This window comes from Marmota flaviventris, chromosome 9 (genome assembly GCF_047511675.1).
Source record: "Marmota flaviventris isolate mMarFla1 chromosome 9, mMarFla1.hap1, whole genome shotgun sequence".
Taxonomy (NCBI): Eukaryota; Metazoa; Chordata; class Mammalia; order Rodentia; family Sciuridae; genus Marmota; species Marmota flaviventris.
Genome location: NC_092506.1, coordinates 53,206,152 through 53,234,007, shown reverse-complemented (window position 1 = coordinate 53,234,007; position 27,856 = coordinate 53,206,152). Strand labels below are relative to the sequence as shown.

Sequence of the window (27,856 nt, the reverse complement as noted above, 5' to 3'; positions counted from 1 at the left end):
ATGCACCGCTCAGGTGTCAGACTGTGAGGGTTATTACCATCCTATGGCCCAGCTGCTCTGATGTCCATCACTGTTTGCATGTGGCCTGTGGACTGCTCCCAGCAATGGCTAAGGCACATCTATTTTGAGAGATGCAGACCTCCCCACCTCAAGGACAGCTTTGGCCCGAGGACTCTCTGCTGGTCTTGTGGCTTTCTTGAATCTTACGGTTACCTGATTCCCCACAAGCTTCCTCCCCTTGCCCTGAGCCTCGCAGGGCTCACACATCGCGATCTGAGGGCCCCCTCTGCCCGTCGTCCCTCACAGGTATTTCTTAGGAATCTTTTGTACACCTAATCCCATCTTGGTATCTGCTTCTTGGTTTGAGAGGATGGTGGCAGAGGGACATGTGGAACCTTCTCGCTCAGAGAAGGTTGACACATGCAGCCCCAGAATGAATGCTGAATATTTCGCTAGTAGTGACCTGGGGGAGATTTCCAAGGGAAGGGATGCTGTGGCTGGTGGGATGATGCAGGCATTGCAGAGCTATGGGGGGGACGGCGCCTTCAAACATCCCCTCGTTACCGTGAGCTCTGTGTCTGTGAGGGCCAATGAGGAGGCTCCTCAAAGGGGTGTGAGAGCCAGAGAGCTCTGCGGAGGCTTGGAAGAATCCCTGAGGAGCAGGGGTCACCGCCAAGAGGCAGCTAAGATCGAATTGTTGGTGCTACAGTCACCCTAGGGGACTGGGGTGGGGAAGATCTGGAATTCTGAAACAGGAAGTAAGGATGTAGCACTGCAGACTCCCTGGCCCTCTGAGCCACGGAGTAGCCTCTCTCCTAGTAAGAGCCTGTGCTGTGTTGAGTGGTCTGCAAGGCCTCAGCCCCCTGCACCTCCCAGAGCTGCCCCACTTCCTCTTCTGGCTGCCAAGGGCACTAATGAGGATTGAATTCCAGAATAATTTGGGATGTGCTGAGCCTAATAAAAAAAGAAAAGAGATTATACTGTGAAAGAATAGTGAGAATTAAATCCCGGGGATGCTGCAGGAGCCAGGGGAGCGAGTACTCCTGGGACTGGACTTGGGGAGGGCTTGGTTAAGGCTGAAATGTGCCCTGGATAAACCACAAGCCATGAACAGGAGGCTGCTTTCTGGAGATGGAAGGGTTATCACCGCAGCCGGAATGGAACCTTCTTTGCAGGAACGGTTTTTAGAAATTTGGCACAAGTGATAGCCAGCCCTCAGTGAGGTGGGAATACCTGAGTCCCCCAGGGGGGTAGCAGAGAGGAAATCAAAAAAAGCTGAGGAGGGCTGGGGTGTAGCCCAGACCTGGAATGCTCGCCTGGCATGCTTGAGCCCTGGGCTCCCTTGCCAGGGCTGCAAATGAATAGTGATGGTGGGGCTGGTGGGGCTGGTGGGGCTGGTGGGGCTGATGGGGCTGGGGACGTAGCCCTCGCTTAGGGTGGAATGCTTGCACGCGGGAGGCCCGGGGGTCAACCACATGCAACAAGAACACCTGCAGGAATATGTTAGGCAAGGCTGGCCATTACTGGGGAGAAGGCACAGGGCTTGGCCCACACGAAGTGTAGACAGGGTTAATGGAGTGCAGAGCCCCTAAGGACAAGCTAGACCGATATCCACCAAGACTCTTGTACAAAAATAAAGGCAGAAATGGAGAGCAGGAGGCAGAGACAATGGAAAGTTGCAATCCCTGGCTCAGGTCCCAGACCTAAGCTCATTTCCAGAAAGAGAACCACCCCCTGAAGAGATGTACCCCTCTTCAGGAGGCAGGGCCCTGCCAAATCGTAGCAAGTACCTACCATGATTTCTTCAGTGCCCTTCCTCCCCCCAACCCCAAAGGGACCTGCAGCTGATTTGCATGATTGCTCACTAGAAAAGGGGAAATGGCTGAAGTTATTCATATCCTGAAGTTTAGTAGACACGGAGTTTGAGTTGACATTAATATCTGGAGCTAAAAGCATGATCATGGTCCCTCGGGAGGGCTGCTATAATTGGATTTGAAGTGTCCCCCCAGGTCATTGGGGGCCTGTTCTTGAAGGGGAGAATGGGACGCTGGCTCCCTCCTCACCCTCTTTTCCTTCCATCTAAGAGGTGAGTGGTTTTGCTCTTTCACCCACCCCCGCCTCACCCCAAACCATGGGCCAATAGAACAGGGAGCAAAATCTCTGAAAGTGAGCTCAAGTCAACCTTTTCTCTTCCTGAGTTGATTATCTTGGGTATTTGTTATAGTGGTAGAAAGCTGGTCAGTACAGGGGCCAGGTAATAAGCAGAAGTCTGGCTCATTGTGGGCCCACTGGGTCCGAGAAGGCACTCACACTCACCCAGAAGTTCCTTGCACCCAGGGATTTAATTGGAATTGATACTCTTTGACAGTGGGAGTAATCCCTGGTCTCTTGGGTAAGAGCTTTCATAGAGAAGGCCAAGTGGGGACAGTCAGTACTTTATATATATATATGTATGTATTTATGTATTTTAGTTGTAGATGGACACAGTTTTATTTATTTTATGTGGTGCTGAGGATCCAGCCCAGTGCCTCACATGTGCTAGGCAAGTGCTCTGCCATTGAGCCACGACTCTAGCTCCCCAGTGGGTACTTCTGGAACTCTCTTCTCCCTTCTCCTTCACCCTGTGGCTCTTGCCACCTTTTAGAGTAGATAAAAATAATGACATCTCATCCCAGAGGGTGTGGCAGAGATTAATGCCATCATGAACAATTTAAAGGATGAAGGGTTAGGGGTCCCTAACAGTCCTCCATTTGATTTATCAGTGTGACCCTTGCAGAAAAATGATGGGCCCTGGAGAAAGACTGCAGACCCCCTGAGGCTCACCCAAGGGGGAGCCCTGCCTGTAACTGCTGCGTCAGAGGCAGAATCATTGCTGGTGAAGATGAATCAGGCTTTGGGTTTGTGGATGCAGCCATTTGGCAAGTGTGTTCTTTCCTATTACAGTTAGAGAAGAGGATCAGAAACAGTTCACCTTCACTTGGGATGGACAACATGTTTGTCAGAAGTTTTGCCTCAAGCTGTGTCAACTCTCTTCCCCCTGTTACAGTGCCATCAAAGAGAGGAGGACCCTCTGGACATCCCACACATCATCACATTGATTCACTGTAGCCGTGACATCATGCCGATTATGCAGGAGATCGAGTCGAGTGTGTTGTGTGAAAGCCACGGAGATTCAAGGAGCTGCCTCTGTATTGAAGTTTTTAAGGGCCTAGGGGTCGGGTATGCTGGGATACCTCCTCCTACATAAAAGAAATCACCGTGTCTTGCATCTCTTGTCACAGTGAAGAAAGCATGGTGCCTGGCAACCTCCTTTGGGGTCCGAGGCAACATGTCAATCTGGGTGACAGAGAAACCTGGGTGCCCTGCCAGGAAAGGCTCTGAGGAAGCCTAAGACTGCAGTGAGAGCAGCCCTGCTGTTGGTCATATGATTTGGCAGACTCTGTGGTGTTGGAGATGTCAGTAGTGATAAAGGGGAAAGATGTAGCAGGGAGCTGATGGAGAGTCCCAACTCAAAATCACAACATGGGCCTTTGGGATCCTGCAGCAAGGCTGCACCATCAGCAGCAGAGGACTAGATAATTTTTTTTTTTGTACTGGAGATTGAACCCAGCCCTTTTTATATTTTATTTAGAGACAGGGTCTCACTGAGTTGCTTAGGGCCTTGCTAAGTTGTTGAGGCTGGCTTTGAGTTTATGATCCTCCTGCCTGAGCCTCCCCAGCTGCTGGGATTACAAATGTGCACCACCATGCCCAGTGACTATATACCTTTTGAGAAATAGTCCCTGGTGGTGACAGAACACTGTCTATGGAATACCAAGTGGGAAGCCCCAAATTGTCTATTATGGGCTGAGTTCTGTCAGAGGCATCAAGTTGTAAAGTCAGATGGGCCTGGCAGAGTCTATTGTGAGATAGAAATACTGCAGCTGGGATTGAATTTGCAGGATCAGAGGAGGTAGCCAGGGCCTGTCCCCTACAGCCCTTATACCTAAGACATATGGAGGGTCCTGTGTAACCAGCTAAGAAAAGAAAAAAGCCTGGGCCTTGTTTACTGATGGGTTACTTGGTACATGGGAATGTGGTGAAGATGGACAGTGTCTCCCTGATTGTCCAGGAGAAATTCACCCCCTGGGGTAGAGAAGTGAGCAGAGTGCTTGGCTGTCTGCTCTGTGTGCAAGAAGAAGTGTCCAAAGCAGTAGGTATCTATACTGCCTGATTGTTCGGTCAGGGGACTGGAAGACTGGAAATGAGCCGTGGTGTGGCAGAGGTGTGTGGCTGGAGGTGGGTGTGTGGGGAAAGCATGCTGGGTGTTTTTGTAGCACATTAATGCTCACCTGAAAGCACCCAACACAGAGGAAGCAGTGAATAAGCAAGGGAGGAAAATGACCTGCATTGCTGACATTAGCTAGCCCTCATCAACTGCCAAGTGGGAACCAGCACAATGGCTCTCCTATGGAGTGGCGGAAAACCAAACCTGGGCTGACAGAGGTCCCCAGCAAGGACTCCCACATACCAAGGCAAACCTAGACACTCCTGCCTTGGAATGTCCAGGGTTTGGCAAGAGAGGCCGATGCTGACCCCTAGTGTGGCTCTACTCCTTGAGGAAGCCAACTGCCTTGGGCTCTTTCCATCATGGAAGGGCCCATGATTCATCAAGGTCAGTTACTCCTGGCAGTAGGGTGACTCCCCTTCATGTCTGTTGGCCTATGGACACAAAGAATCCAAAGTGCCCTGGTGGCAGCCATAAATCATCGTTGAATGCTATGCTGTGTGGAATTCCATACTTTGGATCATGCATTCTGTAAGGCCCTAGAACATAGTGCTGACAGAGGCTCTGTGGTCAGAAAAGGCAGTACATAACCAGAATGCCTGGAAGGTGACCCAAGGGTCACATCTGCATTGTGGTCTCTTGCTCTTCCCCTCATTTCCTTCTCATTGCCACTTGCTTCTCAGAGGACTGAGACTAACACATCTCTTACTACCTGTGTGCTCTTTTGACTAGCAGCAAATGCATCACCCAGGAGCTTGTTAGAACTATGGAAGGTCAAGTCTCAGCCCAGACTTAATTATTAAGATCATTTGTTGTTGTTGCTGCTGGGGATTGAACCCAGGGCCTTGTGCATGCTAAGCACATGTTCTGCCACCTCCAGGCCCTAGAATCTTCATTTTAACAAGATGGTTTATAAGAGCATTAGCATTGGAGAAGCACTGATTTATTTATTTTTCTCCAGCAAATCTTTTAAATCTCAGTTTGGAATTTGAGTCCTTGTCAAGGTAAACATTTGGAATCACAATGTGACAGACCATCTGGGTCCCTCATTTTTGTTGTGTGTATGTGTTGGGGATTGAATCTAGGACTGTATGTGCTCTATCACTGAGCTACACCCCCAACCCCTGGGTCTTTTATTTCATAGGCCAAAGCACAGCAGAATGAAGGGACTGGTTTAAGGTCACAGAGTGAATTACAAGAGAGCCAGCACTGGAACCCAGCTTCTCCCACTGCAGGCTCTGCTAAGAGCAGGCTAATTGCTCTAAATCTATTGTCTAGAATGATAGCCGTGGAAATATGGTTGTATTGAAATATGTGCTTACAGTATACATTGCTATGAAAACATGAGGTATATGAAAAAAAAATTTGGTCTTTGTCCTGGGCTCCTAGGACACAGTTGCTAAAACTCTTAAACATTCCTCTGTTGTCTTGTTATTTAAAATGTGCCCTTTTCAACCCCACCTGAGTTCATGCTGTAAGATGATTTAGGGTAGGGCCCCTCGATAGCTTTGGGATGGGGGCTGGTCACCAGAAAGACAGAACAAGTGAATAGAGGGTGGGAGATTTTGGGCTCTTCAGCTTCAGGGGATGGAGAGCATTGGGTTATAAAAACTCATGAACAGAGATTTGGAGAGCTTCTGAATCGATGGCCATCAAGGTGCCATGCCACCAACTATACTTCTTGCTCTGTGCATTTCTTCCAGGTAGGGAGGGGCCTGCTACAGGTTGTTGCAAGGCACAAATCAGGGTCTGTCCTCCTTGGAACCCAGTGTCCCTTCCCTTCAGCTCCGCCCCAAGGAATGAAGGGCATCCAGGTACTGACACTGTACATATGGCTTGTGCTCAACCCCCAATCTCAGATGTTTCCCTCCTGACTGAACCTCAGGGACAGAGCAGGGTACAGTGGCATGTCCCAGGGTTGGCCATTAGGGAGGAGGCTTGGGGCTTCTTGGCTGGGTCACATGTGACCTCTAGACTGAGGAAGCCTGAAGGCCCAAGGAGGGGGATACCAATGCCTTGACTTGGGCCCCTGTGGCTCTTGGAGGTCTTCTTGCCTGGTTTAGGGAGGTCTCCTTAAAGGTCCAGCTCTGAGGTGAGAAGGGGCCTCTCTGCTGGCTACATGAGGGAACTCTAAGGACTGAGCCGGAGGAAGATCGACCAGAACTGAAATCCCTGACCACTCTTTGTGTTGCTGATGGAAGCAGCAGTCTGCTACCCAGCAAGACTCCAATGGCTTATGCCGAAAATCTTCACAAATGGTCACCTACCATAGGTGGTAAGACTGTGACCCAGAGGAGGTAAGGGACTCTTCCAGTCTCTCACAGCTCAGGAGAGCAGGTGGTAGGGTGACAGTGGGAGTGAGAACATTGGCCTGAAGTGTCTTCTTAAACACTGCAGAAGAGTGTCCAGAACCCAGAAGCTCAGGACAGTGTGTCCAGCATCTGTTACTCCTGAGCAAAGGGTAGCAATGACATTGGCAGAACCAAGGCCCAAGTGGGCTATTTTTTATCCTTGAACCTTCCATTCCATGACAAGGCCTGAACATTTCCCTTTGGAGGGCTGTGCACTGCAGAACAAATGTCACTTCACAGTCCAAGAAGGATGCTGTTTCTTAAGAAATAAATTTAATTCAAGGTGGTTAGTGAACGTAAGGCATGTAATGCCTTCATGAAAGTTAAAATAATCCAGTTACAAAAGAAGCACTGTGTACAGTTCTCAAATTGCTGAAAGTACAATGGGCTCCATATTTTACAAAGTACAAAAAATTATTTCATATACAAAGAAAAGTACAAATAATGTGCAAAACCATTTTCACAGGTGGCAAATTTATAAAATGAGTATGATAAAAAAGTCCTTCATTCTTATTATTCCCCAATTTCTTATATATTAACACATTTCTATGTCCTACTGTATAGGCAATTTTAAATTTGAAAATCTGACTTATTTTAACCTACAAAGTAGCTTTTTCTTAGAAAGGGAACCTTTCATTACTAAAATCTTATGAATGAATCAGTTTAGTTAATTTTATATTAAATTATAAGCAGGCTATCTGAAAAACAAAGATATAGAAATCATATATACATATTTTTGAAATATTAGTTTGGTATTTAACATATTAACATTTCAAAACAAACGCAGTGATGGAGCTACCTAGAACACAGCAGCTGAGGCAGCAGAGGCTGTTCCTGCTCACCAAGAGCAAACAGGATCCTTGGGTCTCAGGATGAACAAACACAAGGTTGTCAAAATAAAGAGAACCTAAGGGCAGTTCTTATTTTCATGTGCAGAAGTGCTGTGTGGGTGTCAGCCCTGCCGCAGCATGTGCTTGTCAGGGGTGTGTGGCTCTAAGTAGCTGGCTGCCATCTTTCCAACATCTTCACTTAATTAGGAGCTCAGTGCAAGGGTTTGTGGGTTAGTGCATGCAGCTTTCTGCATGTTATTTTGTGTAAGAAGCTGTCAGGGAGCAGAAGAACACACAGGAACACAGGCCCTGCATCCTTGGACCACCTCTAGTCTAGAGGATTCTGTGTTTTGGAAGCAGCATTTCCTGCATTGGCCTGGTCATCGCTGCATCATTCCCTGGGCAAGCTTTTTCTATCAGGATAATCCTGTGAGCTCCCTCTTTGCCTGTTAATGATCAATAATGTCTCTCACTGGGAACCTCAATGGCAGAGCAAGGACCAAGGAAGCACCTTTTGGTAGCACCAGAGAACTGAGCATCTCAAAGGTCAGGCATAAGAGTAGGTGTCTTGATGGGAAACCTACTCTATGTAGGATGTAAGATGATCTTTGGAGGGTTTTGATTTTTGCTTATTAAAGAGTTCTCCAAGGAAATTATGACCTTGGAGAACAAAAAGGACCTTCATAAAGGACTCAAATAGGTGGTGGCCATTTTGCCTAGGGGATGGATGAGAGCAGGTTCAGGAGAATTCTTCTGATCCCTAACCACTAAGACCCTGTTAGAACAATTCAGTGCAAGACATAGGAAGGGCCTGGTGCTCTTGACCAGGCTGTGTGACACACCCATTCAGGTGAAATGGACGTAGTAACTGCTGTAAGGAGGACCTGGGTAAGACCAGGCAGGAGAAGGCCATGCCCTGGGATGACTCGCTGCCTGCTCTTCAAGGATTCATGCCTTTTTTCTATCTGGCAGCCGGAATTCCTCTCCTCTTTTTTCTTGGGTTGACCAACGTATCAGGCATCAGAGATACAGCTCTGGATCCTGTCCATCCATTGCTGGGCACTCTGTCCATCCTGGGCACAGAAATTATACACACGCTTGCTGGTCTTGAGCTAAAAAACCAAATGACAGATAACCAGAGATGAAGGGCAGGGTTGTTTTATGGCTTTGGCAAGTGGCAAATCAATCCCTGTAACCTTCCTTTCCATACTGCCCCAGCACCTCTATTTTTTCTTTCTCCATTACCACACTGTCACTGCCTTTATGGTCTCTTTACTTTTCTAGTTCCCAAAGTCACAGGGGATGTTAATAGATAGGTACTGGGGACACAAGAGAGACTGTATGCATTCCTGGGGCCACCTTTGACTGGGGGTAAGGATCAGAACTGGCTGGAGTCTCTGGCCTCTCTCACATATCACACCAATGTAGTATAGGTGAGGGAGCTCAGGGGGAAAGCCCAAGAGTCATCCTTATTATGAAGTTGGCCTTTGTGTCCTTTTCTTCAATTGGGGCCATAATGGAAGCCAAGAGACAAGGAAATGGTCTCCTGGCCTGATCGGGACCCTGGAATATGACCTCTGCTTTTTATGAAGACTTGCTTGACTCCAGGGATTAGACAAGTCGCCTTCTGTCCTGTGGCCCATAAAATGCCCTAAGGCCCACCTTCAGGCCCCTGAAGATATTAGGGCAGACAATTATCATGTGTGACCAAGGACAGCCTTCTGTGGAGGTTCAAGCTGAAAGACCACTGGATATGGAGGAAGCGGCATCTGTCCTTGAAAGTGAGGGTTACTGAGATGACTAACAACAGCATTTTGAAAGAGTTTGTTGGCTTCCCTGTGTGGATCTGAGATGCATGGACAGCTCAGAGAGATCAGGCTTGGGTTCACAGTGCTGATTTCAAATTCAGTACTCCCCACAGCCAAGGTCTGTTACTCCTCTGCAGTCACCACCAACTGCTCTGGGGGCCCCATAGTGTCTTGAAGGCCAATGGAATGATGTGCAGGCTGAATCACCAAAAGAGAAATAAGATCAACTTACATCAAAGAAGGCCTTGTCACTCGTGTGCTTTGGGGCTCCCATGCTGGGGCCAGCAGGGATGACCATTTCTACTTCTGCCAGGTCAATGTGGCCTTTACAACTCGTGTCTTCACCTGAGTCGTAGTATCGCAGCTAGAATCAAAGGGAATCAGATAGGATGTGAAAGACATAGAAAGGGAAAATGGCATGGCTTTCCAAAATGTATCTGATTGTTTTCTCTGTCTTGTGCTTTTATCTGCAAAAAAAATGCACACTGATTGACTCTAGGAAGAACCAGTGCTGGGAGAAGGAAGTGGGCACAAGATACATGAACTTCTTTGAAATTTGAGCAGGTAAATATGTTACATATAAAAAATAGTGAGCTAACAACCATTAAGAAATATACAACATATAACAAAGGGGTTTAGTGTCCTATGCTAGTACAAAAAAAGGCAAGTCAGAGAAGAAAGTCAAAGACCTATAAACATCTGAAAAGATAACCAACTTTGCTGATCAGAGAAAAGTAAATGAAATGACTAAGATTTCACTTTTCATTTGGATTGAAAAATATTAAAAATGGCTGATAATACCCAGCAAGACAATGAGGTCTCTTGAATGCTGTTAATGGGTATATAATTTGTTAGAAATCTTTGTGGAAAACGATTTGGCAATATCAACTAAAACTGAAAATGTCTGTGTCTGTTGAACATCTTTCCCAGCTCTACAAAGTTATCCTACAGACACAGAAATAAAGGGCTTTTCTTCCCCACTGCATTCATTAGCTTAGCATCAGAAAAGAGGTCCTTTTCTTTCAGTGGAACCTTGGTTGATTAAATAATAACCACTAATAAAATAGAATATGCTAGATGGCTTTCCAAAAAGAACAAGGAAGACTTCTATTATAAACTGGTAGAAAAATTGTTCAAGATACATTATTTTTAAAAAGCAAGTTTGCCAAACGGCATATAGATATAAAATAATTTCTGTAGAACACAACAGCTTAACACTTGATTGCATTGGGGACTTTTGGATCTTTATGAAATATCTGAATTTGGTGTAATAACACATGCATTGGTTTTGGAATAAGAAAGAAAGAAAAAAATATTTTAAAAGTTAAAGAGCCTGCTGGTGAAATACAGCCCGTGGATTTCACTGTGCATGACAGGAATGTGTCTGCTGTTTCTGTCACTGCTGTTCTGGCCTCAGACTTTTCTGTCTCTCCACTCAGAAGTGGTATGAGCAGAGCTAAATGGAAAAACTATTTACCTTTCATGTTAAAGAAATCCAAAATATTGGTAAGAATGCAAGTATAATTTGGTGTAATTTTAAATTATGGAAAAATTGTAACATTCTCCTATGTTGTATTTAGTGATTTAATGGACTCTTCTGCACAGTGTAGGCTTATGATTTCAGAGACACCTTTAAAGTACAGTCTCCCTAAGGGGGCTTCCATTTGTATATGTGAGAATAAGTTATCAAATAAAGACTCTGTAACTTTTGCGAAACCCCTTGAGCAGAGGAAAAAGTGGGCCCCAAATATAATCATCTTCTAGCTGCAGATCCCATGGGAGCATTAGAGGGTAATAGTTCAGTACTTTCGCGAAGTCTGCCTGGATGAATAGGTGAGAATGAGCACCGACCCTTTGCCTCAGGCTGTCTGGCCTTTGGTCATAAGGAGAGGCCACATAGCTCTCAGTAATAAAAGGTGCAGAGAGGAGAGGTGGGAGGTTTGAGTATGGATCTCTCTCCTTTGAAACCCCTGGAGCAAAGATTATGACACTAAAGCTAATAATCTTTAGTTATGAGAATAACAGCTAAGAATCTAACAATGGAAGAAGGTTCCCTAATGTGGTCAGCAAGATCAAGTCTAATACCTGACCACTGTGAATTCCAGGTTTGGGTAGGGCCTCCTCTTCCCCTCCCCTCCCCTCTCCTGTTGCTACCATCTTTGAGGGATAGCAATGCCTTCTTCAGTAACCAGTACAGTGATGGGCACAGAAGTGGGGTGCAGTAAACATCTCCTGAGTAACTTAACACCCTCAGTCATGGCTAGATGTTTGCTGTGAGGATGAAAGATATCTGAATTCTGTGGCACACGCACAGGCCTATTTGTGCATATGGTACACATGCAACAGGCTGAGACCTCAGTGCTTCCTGACCTGGGCTTTAAGGGCGGACACAGGAGATTTTCAAGCATTAAAAAGAGTTGTGCTCTCTGAGTGCTCTGGACTCAATTCATTGCCTCTGAGTGAATGTGCCTCTACTTTGGAATTTCCCTCAGAAGGTTACTAGGGAAATCAGGGGCCCTGGAGGAGCCCCCAGGCTGCATCTGAGAGACTCTAGGACAGCAATCTGTACATGAGGAATGTATCTGTTTGTTGAGAGCCAAATAATAGCCAGGGATTGAGACCAGCCCCACAGAAGTAATTTCTTCTGGCGTTAACAGTATTACCTGATGTTTTGTTACATCCAAAACAAACCAACGTGGTTTCCAACCTTTCAACAAGGCCCCTCTTTTGTAAAGTGTTCCCTCAAAGGACCTAGGAGAAATGACAACAAAGTAATTTTGATTTTTTACTTAGAAAATGTGGTAAAGGAGACATCTATTGTTTTTGCTAGGTCTCTATTTCCTCTATGTGATCCACAAAAAGGACAGTCAGAATTCTCCCTGGAATTTGGTACTAGACCTTTGGGGAGGGACTGCCTTTTTCTGCTGGGCTCATCACAGTTGTGAGGTTAGGAACTGTTAACAGCCACCTTCTGTGCTATGCTGGGATTAGTGTAACACAGAGAGAAAAGCACAGTTGGAAACAGACAGAGCCTGAAGACACTGTGTAAGAAACCAGCATGCCTTTGGCTGTCCTAGGTTCTGTGAGTAAATTCCTTTTGCTTCAGCTAGCATGAGCTGGATTTCTTATGTGTGCCACAAAAAAAAGTGCTGACTAACACACATTCCCTCAAAAGCTCTGGCAGACATGAGATAATAACAATCAGGAACCAACCACAAATAACTATAACCTCTTGGCATTATTTTTAGTTGTAAGGTTCATTTTTTTCCTCTTCAAAGAACCATCTAAAGCATTTAGGAAAAAAAAAAAAAGAATTCAAGCTAATCTGTTTCAAGTTTACAAAAGGCTGTAGTGCACAGGCTGTCACAGAGGCCTGTGGATTAGCTTAGGGCAGCAAGGGGAGTCTTAGCAGACTCAGCAGAGCTCAGCACATCACCTGTTCTCATCGTTCTTGGAGGTGTACTGGCTGTAGAGGGTGGCTGCCCTTCGCTCCACCCCATTGGATGGGGAGATGCTGGCATTATGCTCTTCGCCCATGCTACTGTCCGAGAGGTGCAACACAGGCCTCTTCTGATAGGAAGGTAGGTTCGTAGACACAATTCCTGGGGACCCTGATGGGTATCTTTGGGGCTGAAAACAAAGGAACAGGTGCTAAGAAAGCTTTATAGAGACTTTAAGCAACTGACCTGATCATTTCACTTATGCAAATTTATCTCAAGAGAAAAAACTGGACTATGAGCAATGATGTATGTACAAAGACACTTATCTTGGGGCTGTTTAAAAATAAAAACTGTAAACTCTCTAATATCCATTATCAAGGGACCAGTTAAAATGTTATTTCTGTACATGATGTTCTAGACAGTCACTAAAATGATGCTGCTGACTTATACATGGTGGCAAATAGAGGACACGTATGCCAACATTAAGTAAAAAAGAAGGCAGGTTAAAAAACAGTATGTAAAAGTCAATCGCTTTTGTCTGTGGGCTTAGAATGATGAAACAGTTGGGAGAGCACAGTGGTTTATTTCAAGTTATAAATTATGGGTGATTTTCATCTTCTGTTTTATAACTTGCTGTGACTTATTTAAAAAATACCTTACTTTAATAATCAGAAAAATATAAAGAAACTATCTTTCTGAGGAAAAAAGCATAAAGGCATTGCCCATGGCTTATGTGCTATCAGCACCTAAGTGCTGAGGCTCGAGACAGAGCCTGGAGGGTCCCTCCTTACCAAAGGTTTTCTTCTCACTCCACTCCTCTTGACCTCTCCTTTCTGAAATGCTCTTGTGAATACTCATCTGTTCTAATTTCCTTTCTGATATGTTTGGAATCAATCTGATGTGAATTTGAATGGTGTTACTACCAATTACTAGCTGTGAGATCTCTGCCTGCTTCCTCATGTATGAGGTAGGACCCTCCTCACTGTGGACTGGACAGGATGTGAATGTGTCTGCTACTAAGCACAGTCCCTTGCACATATTATGTGCCTGATAAATGTTTCTTAAATCAGAAACAGGAAATGGGATGTGAGAAGCAGAAAACAGAGTATTTGGTTTAAAAACATTTCTATGATAAATGCTTCTTAAATCAGAAACAGAAAAGGAAGTGTGAGGAACAGAAAGCAGCTTATTTTGTCATTTTAAAATATTTTCATTTTCTATGCTTATTTCTCTGGAGCAAACATGGCCTTGGCATTCCCCTCCTCCCTCATGTGGTAGAAGATCAATTGAAACCACAATGACACCGGGATAGAAAAGAACCCAGTAATTTTCCCTGGATTCAGTGCCCTGAAACATTAAGTATTATGTCACTGTGGTATGGTGAGATACTCAGGAAGTATTCAGTCATTTGGAACTTTCTGCCCTGGACCCCCAGGGCATGACCCCTCCCTTTTCCATCTTCCCTCTGGCCATAAATCCAGAGTCCCCTTGGCAGGGCAGTGGGTCCCACCTGACCTAGTACCCTCAAAAGCTAAGAATTAGCTCCTCAGGGGCTCTGCCAACTCACCCGGTCTATTCTTGCATCTTCTTTAAGGTCCATGGTTACTTTTTCCCACAGCTGCTGCCATTTCTCAGGGGTTTGGTTCAATTTATGCTCTAATTTTTCAATTTCCTGCAAATAAATGAAGTTTTCTGACAGATCAGTACTTCATAGAAGTCAGGATGTGCCCCAGAGCCATATTTCCTCTGTATTGGGCCCAGATGAGCAGCATGGCAGAGGACAGTTAAAAAAAAGTCATATATGTGGGGCCTCAGAGGTTTCCCAAGCCAGGAAGAGTGGTAGGCGCATGAGTTGGTATGATTCACTGTGATGAAGATGATCTATCAGGACTCATAATCAGGTTATTTTTTTAAATACAGGCTTAAATAGCAAGAGATAAAATATATATCCTATTCACCTTCATCTTTGGGCAACCCATGAGAAATCTGATGGGCAAAATAAATGGTCAAGCACTGGGCCTGTGTCCTAACCCTAATGGCTGAGATAGATGTGAAGTCTGTCCTTGACAGAGGAGCCCCTCAACTCTGATGACTCAAAGTAGATGTGAAAAGAATGAACCAAGAAATGCCCAAAGAGACTGATTTCCTTCTGATAGGGGTCTGGTACAGTGCTATCACTGCTGCATACTGTACCTGCCCAGAAAACCAGAGGGAGAGCACTCTTTAGGAACCGTCTGGACCACATGAGGACTCAAAACCATTCCTCAGGGTAGCTACTGCCAGGATGGCTGTGCTCCAGAATTTTCCCTGCAGAAGGTAGTTGGCAGCAGTCCCATCAGGCCATCAGCTACCCACACTTCTGACCAGAGGAAGTAAAGCACCCACAAAAGCCATAGCCTAGGCCTGACTCAGGATGCTTGGGCAGCTAAAACAGCTGCTCTCAGAAGGAGCAAATCACTCCTTTTGGTCAACTGCTTCCTTGAAATGCAGGAAGCTGACTTTTATTGAAAATCTTTTCATTGGTTAAGCCTGTACCCCACTGACATAGGGGAGCAAGTCTGGTTTCTTCAGATTTTTGGAGTGCTACCTATGACACCAGGAAAGCCATGCTCAGAAGTTTATGAGCCAGCCTTTGCTTTGCTTGGTTCCTAAGGCCCCGTGTGTTCCCAGGGTGAGCCCTGTGTGCCTGCACACAGCTGACTTACACTAAAAAGTCTGGTGAGAGCATCCGGCTGAATGATGCTGACATCATCATAGCATGGCCACACTGTTCTCCTTTGGCTCTGGGGCCCCGCTCCTCCAGCCAAATCAGACTCTTCAGAGGGGAAGTGCTTGGGAGTCAGCATCATCCAATCATATGAAGGCCCTGTGGACAGGGTCTCCTCTGTGTAGTAGTCCCACTTCTTGAGGCTGGAGATGTTTACATTGGGCTTCAGGGCCTGTTTAAAGAAAATTCTGAAATATAGTTTCATATTGACCAAAGTACCCCAAGCTTTCTAACATTTGCAGGGGCCTGGGCAAGCATGTAAATGGAGTTTCAAGTATCATTCACCTGAACATTAAAAGTCATACATCAAGATGAATTGTACCCTAGGAAGTGGTAGCACTGGGGGATCTAGCCTCTGCTCCCAGTCCTTGGCTTAAGCTTTTCCTCCCATCCTGGCCTTGCATGAATGTTTATGTACAGACTCTGTCTTCCCTCTGCTGAGGAGCTACTTCTCACATCAACCTTGGGCCTAGACTGGGAAAAGTAGCCTGGTGAGTAGCCAAACTCCTTGAATTTGGGAATTTCAAGGTACCCAGAGCATGGCTTAGATGAGGAGAGATGTGCCTTGGTTTCTTGTACTCCAAGGTAATTGGGAGGGGAGGAGGGTACAACTGGGATTCTAATGCAGGGCACCCAGGGAAGGGACTTCTTTTGCTCCTAAATAAGGATAGTACTGCCTATCAAATGCTCCTGTTCCATCTTAGAGCCTTATCATACAGATGCACACAACAAAACACTGTTGTCCTGAGATACGTCATCCTTCTTGCATTGGGCACCAAAAATCTCTGTATCACAAAGGAGTATTTCCATGGGTTTGGTAAGATGGACTTGGAAAGCTTTTCCTGAAGCTTTTAGATTTTTCAGCCTAAACCACCTAAGAGAATTTGCCTTTCTTTGATTCTGACATCCTTTCTAGACTTTAGGGGCCAGATCCTAATTTTTGTGGCAAGAATTTAGCATTCATTCTCCATTTCCATCATAACCCAAACCCAAACTAAAATAGCTTTTGGCATGAAACCTTGTCAAATATTTATAAAAATTTATATACACTAAAACGAAGGAAAACTTTAACACAAAATATTTAGAAAATGAAACACAAATGATTTCTTACTTTACCTCTATTTCCACTGGTGAATATAAATAGTTAAAAAAAATGGGACTCTTCTTGTGCATTCTATCAATACACTCCCAAATACAAATTCCTTTCTTGGCATGCTTGTCTCCTTTATCATCAAATAAAGTTCCTGTAAATTAAAAAAAAAAAATCCAACAAAATTAAAGTTAAATACATTAACTTTTGCCTAAAGTGTGATGCATTGAGAGATGAAAAAGTGAAACACTTCTTATGACTCTAAAAACAGCAACATATGTGCAGAAACCTTAGAAGATAACTGAAAACTAAAGATGAAAGGAACTTCACAGCTATATGAGAACAAATCAAAGTGGAAGGAAAACATAGGCAAGGTTTTCCTAGGAAGTTATTCTCCTTCACTCTATGTTGTAAAATCTGCATCTATAGTCATAGAGGTCCTGCCAGGAGACATTCTATACATTTTTTAATAGAAAATGGAAGACCTTATGAATTTATCTGATGAAACTTTGTTAAAAACATAATTTTATTTTTCCTTTTAAAGTTGTTGGCTGTTTATTAACAAAGCCATTTAAAATGTTAGTAGTTTATATATATGCAAATTATGGTCACAGAGACTTGGGATGACAGAAGGTCATGTTCTATATCACTAGGTAACCTGAAAGCAGAACTCAGGGTACTACTTCACTTTTGTACCTTTCAAAAGTCACTTGATTGCTCACATGAGCCTTTAAACAAACAAACAAACAAACAAAAAACCCCCTAAAAACAAACAAAAAACTCCCCAAAAACCAAGGAGGAAGATGTGTCAGGGTGAGACAGGAGGGATTTCTGTAAAGGTCCAGGAAGGGTGTCTCAGCAGTGCTGTCTTGCTTTGAATGAAATGACTCAGTCAAAAGTCAACAAGCATTTTACCAGTTTATCAGAAAAGAATGCCTCAAGTCCAAGGCTATGTGAAATCCTATAATACATGGGGCCTCCAAAACTAATGAATGTTTTCTTCTCTAATTTTTTTCTCTCCCCTCTATCTTATAAATGCAGGGTCCAGTGGAGTAGTTCTCAATCTTCGTCACACATTAGAAAAATCAGGGGCTTAAAAAAAAAGAAAAAACCCCAACGCTCTAGTCTACTCCAGTTCAATTATATCAGGATCTTTGCGACAGTCCCCAGATATTATTCATTTTGGGAGTTCTCCAAGTTAGTCCAGTGTTCAAAATTCAGACTACTCTATGGGTTGGAGAGTGAACTTTTAAGGTCCCTTCACAGCTCCATTTGGGAGGAGGCAAGGATTATATTGAAGGGCTGTGGGGCAGTTAGCTCCAGGTGGAATAGACTTTGGATACTGATGTAGATAGGAGGAAAATGAGCTGAAACTGGAAGAGAAGGTGTGAGATCTGGCCTTCCAGATGACTGTCTTAGGGCAGCATGTGCACTATATAGGGAACATCTTAAGATTCTTGAGTTTTTGAAGGCTGGAGTTGTGGCTCAGTGGTAGAGCACTTGCCTTGCATCTGTGAGGCACTGGGTTTGATTCTCAGCATCACATTTAAATAAATGAATAAAATAAAGGTCCATCAACATCAAAAACAAAACAAAAGAAAGAAAGAAAAGAACAATTTGAAGCATCAGGCACTAGTGTCAGATCCTATCAAATTATAATTTTATAATCCAGTATATAATAATCAACAAATTACCCTTCTGGGACACAGGAGAGTTCATGGTGTTCAGGCTTTTCTGATGAAATCTTAAGTATTATGACTGATGAATTCCTCCAGCTCTGGCTGAGATGCCTTACTCTCTAATTGTTGATCTTGGATGTGGAGGTAGTTGCCACAGCTGTTCCTAAATGATGTTTTACCGTGTAGGCTTGATAATTAGTGCATCCACCCAAACACAGCAGGAACAGCCTCCAAAGTAGGTAGCCCAGTCTGGACTGGAGACATAAAACCAGGCTTCTTTGATGCTAATTAGGTGAGTGGCTATTGGGTAGCCCATCTATTCAGAGAGATGACTGGGCAAATGAACTTTAAGGACCCTTCAATAATCACTCTAGGATTCTAAATGCAATTATGTGTCTTAAGAGAAAACATATCTAGGACACAAAATTATCATATCAAACAACTATGATCATCTTTCAATACATATCAAATTTCTATTCACTTCATTTTATTTATTAATCTTTTTCTGTGTGACAGGAAAGCAAATATCCTTGACCAGTTTCTAGAAGAGGAAACTGAGGGGTTGGAGAGCGGTCTTTTAAGGTGAGATGAAGTAGTTTCCCCAATCATTTTCTGCCTTAGTTTGGCATTCTCCTCACTGGGCCAGTGGTTGTTCCCAACCTTAGCAGCACATGGGAGCTTTAAAAAGCTGTTGGTGTCCAGTCTCCATCATCATAGATTCTGATTCAACTGTTGGGAAGTGCTGCCTGGACACTGGGAGTTTTAAAAGTTTCCCAGGTGATTCTAATGTTCAGTTGACTCTGAGAACCAGTACAGTAGGCTTTGTTGCTTTTTTAATGAAGAGAGTCATAATCCACAGAAGAAGGTTTTGGCCACATCTGCATGTGGCTAAAGGTAATATGCTACTAAGCTTAATTTAACAAAACAAACTACCTTATTTAAAAAACCAAAAATCAAAACAAACTATTCTGTACAACTGTACTTTACTCACAACAATATTAAAATATGTTGTTCCTTTCAGTGACAATCTGAGTGACTGGTGACCCCCTCAGTCACACAGATCAATTGGCTTAAAGACCAGGCCCCATGCAGCTGTTAACTAGCTGTAATGAATATCTTTCTAAGACACGGTTCTTAAGAAATTTTGTTTCTTATTGTGATGTGAGGAATGGCAATTCTATGAGTCAACAAAGGTCTGAAAGTATAAACAGGATGGGAAGTGGTCTGACCAGTGTTGTCTCCCTTACCAAAAGTATGAAATATCATACTAGACAACTGTAATAAGCACACCCTGGAAAACAGTATTTCATAATTTCAGATTTTAAACTGAGAACATCAGTAAATATTTTGTCACTAAGAGTCCTCTTTGTGAATATTCTAGTACATCTAATGTACTGAATATCGCCTTTTTTTTTTAGTCATGTGTATTTTTCCTGGCTCCATAACAACAAAAGAAGAATATAAAATCCCCTTGGGAAATGTTTTCACTGGGGCTTTCAGAATCTACTTTGTGCTACTACTATAACTGTTACAAATTATAGTAATGATAGTGACATTTAAAATTTGATGAGTGCTTACTATGTGCTAGTGACTGTGCTAAGACATTTACAACTATTTCCTCATGTTATCATCATGGTCCTAAAGGGTGGGCTATAACTGTCCCCATTTTAATGATGAAGAAGCTGAAGCTCAGAGACATACCCAATTCCCCCAAAATACACAGCTGGTAATTGGCAGCAATGGAATTTAACCCTGGTTTATTTGTTTCAGAGTTCCCAGTGTTAGCTGTTATTCAAACAGGTCATGTAACCCTTCCTATCAAAGTGTACCATTGGAAGAAAAAACTGAGTCAAACATTTTTCCTAACATGGTATCACTTAGAGGTATCAAAATAGTAAGCAGATTTAACTTTACAAAGGTGCTACAGAGGAATGAGCATCTGCTGTTCTTAAGAACTAACACAGACCACAATCTCAGAATCTTGCAGTTGTTCATATCCACTCTACATTGATAGTTTGTAGTAAAATCGTAACTCTTAACTGTCTCATTTGGGAGTACTTACATCATTAGAGGTTTTTTTGGGGGGCGGGGGCACCAGGGATTGAGATCAGGGGCACTCAACCACTGAGCCACATGCCCAGCCCTATTCTGTGTTTTATTAGAGACAGAGTCTCATTGAGTTGCTTAGTGCCTCACCATTGCTGAGGCTGGCTTTGAACTCATATGATCCTCCTGTCTCAACCTCCCGAGCCGCTGGGATTACAGGTGTGTGCCACCATTCCTGGTTTAGAGTTTTCATTAAAAACATGCAAAACTAATAAAACGGATAGAACAAGGACATATAAATACGTACCATGCTCTAATCTTTCATAGTCAGAATCCAGGAGAAATGTCTTAAAACGATTAGACACATAGTGGAAGGCCAAGAACTTTAAGTAATAGAGATTGAATTCAAACTCAGCTGGATACTGGTTGTGAACCTGAAACAAGGCAAGAAGAGTAAGAATCAAATAAAACAAAAAACAAATGCCTGCTGAGATCATCATTGGGTTATTCATTCAATAAATGAATCTCCACTATGGGTAGAGATGGGAAGCAGGTGCTCTTCTGGGCATCTACTATATGCCAGCCACCATATGAAAGGTTTTATAAAAAATCTTATTTACTTTTTGCACCATTGTAGGACAGGCATTACTGCTATCATTTTACATTTGAGGAGGCTTGGGATCAGCAAGATTAAGTTACTCAATAGTAACTACTGAGTCCAAATGGGAATCGTGATTTGTTATGTTTCAAGTCTGTGTCCACTTCCCACACTACACCATGAGAAGCAATGCTGACAGAAAGTAATGTAAGTTAGAGTTCTTGCTTTCCAGGCATTTGTGGTGTTATAGTGTGAAATGTAAGAAAAACTGTACTTCAGAATTTTGGTAATGAGAGAACTGGGAAGAGAAAGTGGTGGCTTAAGGGGAAAGTAAGAGATATTTTCTAGACAAAAAACAAGAACAAAAACAAAAAACAATTACAACAACAACAACAACAACAAAACATGTGCAACTTGGAAGGAGCCAGTAGAGAGAACAATTTTAGAGAAAGAGTTAATATAATAACCAAGAGAGTAAGGCCCTGGAAAAGCAAGAATGAAGAGGCTCAGATATAGGAACAACCTTAGAAACAAGGAGGGATGGGGGAGTAGGTAAAGGTATGTTCATATGCCAAAGGAAGGGGGAGGAGCTTATGCCTTTTAACTTTATTTTTCATTTGTAAATTAGGCAGCAAGGTCACTGGACACAGGAACAAGGACAAAGGAAAGATATGAGAGGGAGAGGGCAAAGCAATGTTTGGAAGTCACTGGGTCACCGCATGTCTATAGCATATTTTAGACCAGCTATATTCAGATGCTATGGAGCCTTCTTATATTGGCAGAAGGCAGGATAATGACCTTGTGACACTCCCTGGTCCACTGGGTGATCTTGCTGCTGCAATGTTCAAGCAATCTCTCATGATCATCTGAAATTGGTTAAGTTCCAATCATAATTGTTCTTGCTTAAGAGCTATTTCAAATGAATAAATGTTAGCTTTCCTCTCCATGTTTAATTTGGCCATACAGACCCACATGCAATCAGCTGAGATGAGCAGCCATGTGTATAATATGTTGATTGTCCAACAGAACAGTAGGCATTTTAAAACCTAGTTTTCTGTGATGAGCAAAATATTTTTTTTTTTATAAAATTTTCCTATTGGCTTTTTCATTAATCTAAAATTTTAGATTAATGTAAGCAATGTAAAATAAATTGGTTTTTAGGAAGATTAGAGAGTCTGCAACCTAGGCAACAGGCCTGCATACAGTGAGGCTGTTTCCCGGCCTGGTTCTCCATGGTTGGGTAGTGTGTCATCCTCTAGACTGTTAGAATTATAAACATCTGTATTCAGTTTTCTCACCAGTGAAAATGAAGGGATTAGATACCATGGGTTTCCTGTGATTATGGTATATGAGCAACAATTATAAAGTCTAAGTACACTTGAAGAGTTTGTGGTTATAATTAAATAAAACTTAAGTCAATCTGACACATTTAAGGTTCAACATTATTGCCTTGCAGCATTATCTCTGGGCATAAAAATAAAAAAAAGTGGTTATTAGAATTAGTAATACTTTCTTCTATTTCCATAAAGGAAAAATAAACACAAAATATTTTCTTTCCTTGCTTTGTTAGATGTTTGTATCAACTGTCAACCATATCCTTTAATACATAATTCTCATTCAAATGCTTGCCCCTATTGATATACAGGTACACTAGAAGATAGCCCTGGGTTAGAATTCCACTTGGCCTAGTTCTCTGGTGTTCACTTCCTTAAGAGGTGCCCAGACTCAAGTCTCCCCCTAACCTATCCTTTATTGTAATATAAAGCTTTCTTGTTTGAGCTCCTTGTTTGCAATCAATGGTCATCTTCCATGGAGCCAGTGTACACATGATGGAGAGGGGGATGATCAGATAGTGGCAGCCCAGAAAGATAAGGAGACAGGGCAACTGAAGATGGTACTTGGCTGCCAATCATCTGAGAGGAGAAATCTACAGTAAACTCAGGCAGGGTGCACTTAAAGGACAATTGCCCCCACAGTGCCTGGAATAAACCTGCAGTTAAAGCCAGCCCTCAGATCATTTCTGGGGAAGAAGAGTTCAGGGTTTTTTTTTTCTATTGACCTAGTCTACAATTAGTTCTAGAAACACTTATAAAACCTTTTTAAACTAAGCCCCAAATAACACTTTTCTCAATGATTATTTCCATAGAAACCTCTTGCTTCACAACTGTGTCTTTTCTTGTTGGTTCTGATAGTTAATATGCTCAGGAATATAATTTTGAAAACTCACTTCTGAAGTAAAGTAGAATGGAAACGATAATGAATGTGACCTTAAGATGAACCTATAGGCATTTCAGGGATCATGTTAGGACCACAAGCCTCCTCTACAAGTAGAAAAAAACCTCTTTCACAGACCACTATACTGAGGATTGGCCTCACCACAAACCCTGCCCTCCATAATTATGTCAGAGAGGTCACTTTTCTGAAGCCTCTGGTACTGCCCCTTCTAGGATTGGAATTGGTACTTAGCATCAAGGGATAAGTGTTTGTTCTTGTGTGTGTGCCACAGGGGAGCCTGCAGTTGCTAACTGCCTGGGATTGAAAAAGAGATAAAAAGAAAAATCTGCCCCTAAACTGAGGTTCATGGCCCAGTCTACTAGAAATGGAAAAGAAGATGCAGATCAACTTTGTTTTTCACTCTTTAGCAACAGTTGAAGTAAAAAGCATGTAAGAATTTCTCCAGTGGAAAAAATAAGTCAGATGTGCCTGGATGCTGGGTTGATTAGTACCCAGATACCACATTTGGAATGTGATATTAAGAAATAAGAAATTTTTTGAGATGTCTTTCTACCATAATGCAGGGAGAAATGAAGAGCTGATTGAATTCATAAAATGAAATCTGGTGACTGGATTTTCAGTAAGCAAGAAAAATCACTGTGTCTGTTTAATCCAATATCCTAGGCACTCAGTTTGTCTAGTACATTGGCTTCTTTTCTTCCTTGTCAAGTGGGACAAATGTACTCTTCTGCTGTACCATACCAGGTGGTATCCAAAAAGGCACAGTCCATAATATGCTGATGCTGGAACTGCACTGATTATTTAGTATTATTTTAATAGAATAAAGGAGATTAGACCAGAGACAATTTTCTCTAAGGTCTTATGATATATGGGTGGGTGATTAAGAGTTTAGAGGTTTGTTTACCACAAGATTCTGTTTTAGTAGTAAATAGTATTAATGAGGTATAAGTGACTGTAATTACTTTGTACAATCTGATAAAGTTTGACATACATAGACACAACACAATCAACACAATCAAAAAAACTTCCTTGTGTCCCTTTTGCCTCTTCTTGTACTCCCACTCCCTAGGCAACCAAACACTGGTTTGATTTTGCCACTGTAGGTAGGTCTGCACTCAAACTTTATATAAATGGAATTGAAAGTATGGATTCTTTTTGTCTGCCTCATTTTACTAGGAATAATTATGCAGGATCCAATCACATTGCTGGGTTATCAATAATGCATTCCTTTTTATTTCTGAGTAACATTCTACTGCATAGATATACCACAATTTATTTATTCATTCTCCTGTTGGTGGACATTGTTTTTTTTCCCCCAGATTTTTGGCTTTTTTTTTTTTAATTGGTACTGGGGATTGAACCACATCCACAGCCCTTTTTATATTTTATTTAGAGACAGGGTCTCGCTGAGTTGCTTAGGGCCTTGCTATGTTGCTGAGGCTGGCTTTGAACTCACAATCCTCCTGCCTCAGCCTCCTGAGCTTCTGGGATTACAGGTGTGCACCACGGTGCCTGGCAGATTTTTGGCTATTATAAATAAAACTGCTAAGAAGAGTTATGTACAAAAGACTGATTAGTATGGTTGGTGTATGTTTAACTTTCAAAGAAAAGGCCAAACTGTTCTAAAATAGTTCCATTATTTTATAATTCTTAATGGTAGTATTATGGTCAATTCTTCATACCCCTGAAAAAAACTTTGGTCAGTTTTAAAATTTTCATTCATTAAGAAGAATAGATGTGTGGTGGAATTCTGTTACAATTTTTATTTCCTAACAAAAGAACAATGTCAAATATTTTCATGTGTTTATTTCTCATTAGTCCATTTTTATTAAGTCATGCTTTGCTCATTTGGAGAGAAGGAGAGAGAATACAAGCACGCGCAAGCGCGTGCTCTTGCTCTTGATTGTTTTCTTAATGAGTTTTGAGAATTTTTTATATATTCTGAACACAGTCCTTTGGCAGATATAGCTTTGCAAATGTTTTCTCCCACTCTGTGATTTGTCTTTTCATTTTCTTAAGTGATTTCTAAAGAATACGTTTTTAACTTTCACAGTCCCATTTATCAATTTGTTCTCTTATATTTTTGCTTATCCCTAGGTTACAAAGGTTTCTTCCTATTTTTCTTCTAGAAGTTTTATGGTATTTTTGAATAAATTTTCATAAGGTGCTAGGGGAATCCCCCTCACCCCTTGGAAATCCAGTTGTTAGGATACCATTTATTGAAAAGATATCCTTTCTTCACTGATTGCTTTTATATCTTTGACAAAGTAACAGTTCACAGATATGTGTTGAGTCCATTTCTGGACAAACTGTTTCATCAATCTATCTAATTTACACCAATGATCAAAATTTTGATTACTAAAACTTTATAATCAGATAGTGCTAGTCCTTTAATTTTATTGTTTTTCAAAGTTGTTTTGGCTATCCTAGGTCTTCTTTATTCCCATGTGGATTTTAGAACTAGCTTGCCAATTTCTATAAATAGCTTTTTTGAGACACTGGGACTACACAGATTGCTTAGATAAACCCTACTGTGGAGAAGTGACATTTTAATAATGTTGTATCTTCTACCCCATGAAAAAGAGATATCTTTTGATTTAAATATTTTTAATTTATTTCAGGGATGTTTTGTAATTTTCAGTGTCCAGGTCCTTAACATATTTTGTTATATTATTCTATGTTTTTCTGATGCTATTGTAAATGATACCTTTTTTCTTTCTGGTGCTGCTGGGGAGTGAATGGGTCTCACATGTGTTAGGCAAGTGCTTGGCAAGTGCTCTACCACTAAGCTTCATCTCAAGTTCCATGGTACTGATTTTTAAATTTCAATGAGTCATTGCCAGTATGTGGAAATATAATTGATTTTTGCATACTGATTATGTACTATAGCCTTGTTATGCTCACTGATTCTAATAATTTTTTTTCTTGTAGATTTCATAGATAATGATGCTGCCTATGAATAAAGACAGTCTGATTTTCTTCTCAATGTAGATGTCTTTTATTATTATTATTTTTCTTGCCTTAGTGCTTGGTTAGGACCTTCAATACAATGTTGAATAGAAATGGTAAAGCAGACATCAATATCTTCTTTCTGATCTCAGGGAAAAGCATTCATTGTTTTATTGTAATATTAGCTGTAGATTTTTAAAAATACATATTCTCTATTACTTTGAGGAAATTCCCCTCTATTCCTAATTTCCTGAAAAATTTTGTTTAAGAAACAGATGTTATATTTTGTGAAATGTTTTTCTGTAACTAATGAGATGACCATATGCTTTTTTCTTCTTTTTAAGTTTAAGTACATTTATTGACTTTGAATATAAAATCAACCTTGCATTCCTGGGATAAACCCCACTTAACTGTGGCATATTATCCTTTTTATATACTATTTGATTTGATTTGCTAACATTTTGTTTAGAAAATCTGAATGTGTCTATGATCATCGGGGACACTGATCTACAGTTTTCTTTTACTGTCTTTGTCAGGTCCTAGGTAATGCTGGCCTTATGGACTAAGTTGGGACGTATTATCTTTGCTTCCATTTTCAGGGAAGAGACTTTGTAGAAGTGCTAGTATTTCTTTTTTGAATGCTTAGTAGAATTTATCACTGAACCTGGTCTTGGACTTTTCATTGTGCAAAGATTTTAATTACAGTTTCAACTTTCTTAACAGATATAGGCCTATTCAAGTTATGTCTTTTTTCTGGAGTAATTTGGATAGTTTATATCTTTCAAGGAATTTGTCTGTTTTATCTAAATTGTTAGTTTTTGACATAAAGTTGTGGAGATGTCATCTTTCTCATTTTCAAAATTGGCAATTTGTATTCTCTTTCTTTCTTTTTCTTTAGTCAGACTGGCTAGAGGCTTATCAATTTTATTGATCTGATAGAAGAGCTTTTGGTTTCATTACTTTTCTTTACTATTGACCACAAGATTTCTAGGGCCTAATGTAAGTGAGTTTCAAATAAATTTAATCTTATCATTATTAAAAGTTGGGAATGACAGGCATCTAAGCCAGAAAATGAATTCTTTTTTTGTGTATGTGTGTGTAGTGCTGGGGATTGAATCCAGGACTTTGTGCATGCAAGGCATGCTCTCTATCAACTGAGCTATATTGCCAGCCCCCAGTAAATTAATTCTACATAAGCATTTCCCTAAGATGCTGAATAGAGTTTTAGGCATCTCTGAGGCACCATCTGGATTCTGTTGTTCAAAAATAATTTTCTATTTATCTTGCTGAAGACAGAGAGAGAGAGAGAGAGAGAGAGAGAGAGAGAGAGAGAGAGAGAGAGAGAAAAGAACAGATTTAAAAGACTAAACTGTGTGAGGCATTTTAGTTTTATTTTCCAATATGGAGTGAAATCTGCCAGTTTTTATATAAGAAGTGAATCTAAAATGGAATTTGGAAAATCATGAATTTATAGGGTCTTATTTTTTTGCTCATGTGCCATTAAGTTTTTGTAAAATTTATTTATTTACTTTAAAATATTTTTTTAGTTATAGATGAACACAATATCTTTATTTTATTTATTTATTTTTATGTGGTGCTGAGGATCAAACCCATTGCCTCAAGGGTGTGAGGCAAGCGCTCTACCACTGAGCCACAATTCCAGCCCAAGTTTTTGTAAAATTTAAAAAGGCTCATGAAAAGAAGCTATGACTCTAATCCCAGGAAAGATTAATGTTTGGGGAATAACATATGATAAAACAGGACTCTGCTTTGAGGTATTAGAAATATTAAGCTAT

At 41.7% G+C, this 27,856-nt stretch overlaps 1 protein-coding gene across 1 annotated transcript in view; it reads right to left on the bottom strand.

Moving 5' to 3' along the window:
• Window positions 1-6,869: 6,869 nt before the first annotated feature.
• The window catches only part of Sbf2 (SET binding factor 2), a 444,817-nt gene continuing 423,830 nt past the window's right edge, over window positions 6,870-27,856 (bottom strand). Inside the window, exons 33-40 of the mRNA XM_027942390.2 lie at window positions 20,586-20,712; window positions 16,580-16,707; window positions 15,402-15,635; window positions 14,264-14,368; window positions 12,693-12,886; window positions 11,920-12,007; window positions 9,489-9,620; window positions 6,870-8,560 (exon numbers count right to left, since the gene is read on the bottom strand). Of these exons, the coding sequence (XP_027798191.1) occupies window positions 8,462-8,560; window positions 9,489-9,620; window positions 11,920-12,007; window positions 12,693-12,886; window positions 14,264-14,368; window positions 15,402-15,635; window positions 16,580-16,707; window positions 20,586-20,712 (1,107 nt within the window). The 3' untranslated portion in view covers window positions 6,870-8,461. The remainder of the gene's footprint in view (window positions 8,561-9,488; window positions 9,621-11,919; window positions 12,008-12,692; window positions 12,887-14,263; window positions 14,369-15,401; window positions 15,636-16,579; window positions 16,708-20,585; window positions 20,713-27,856) is intronic.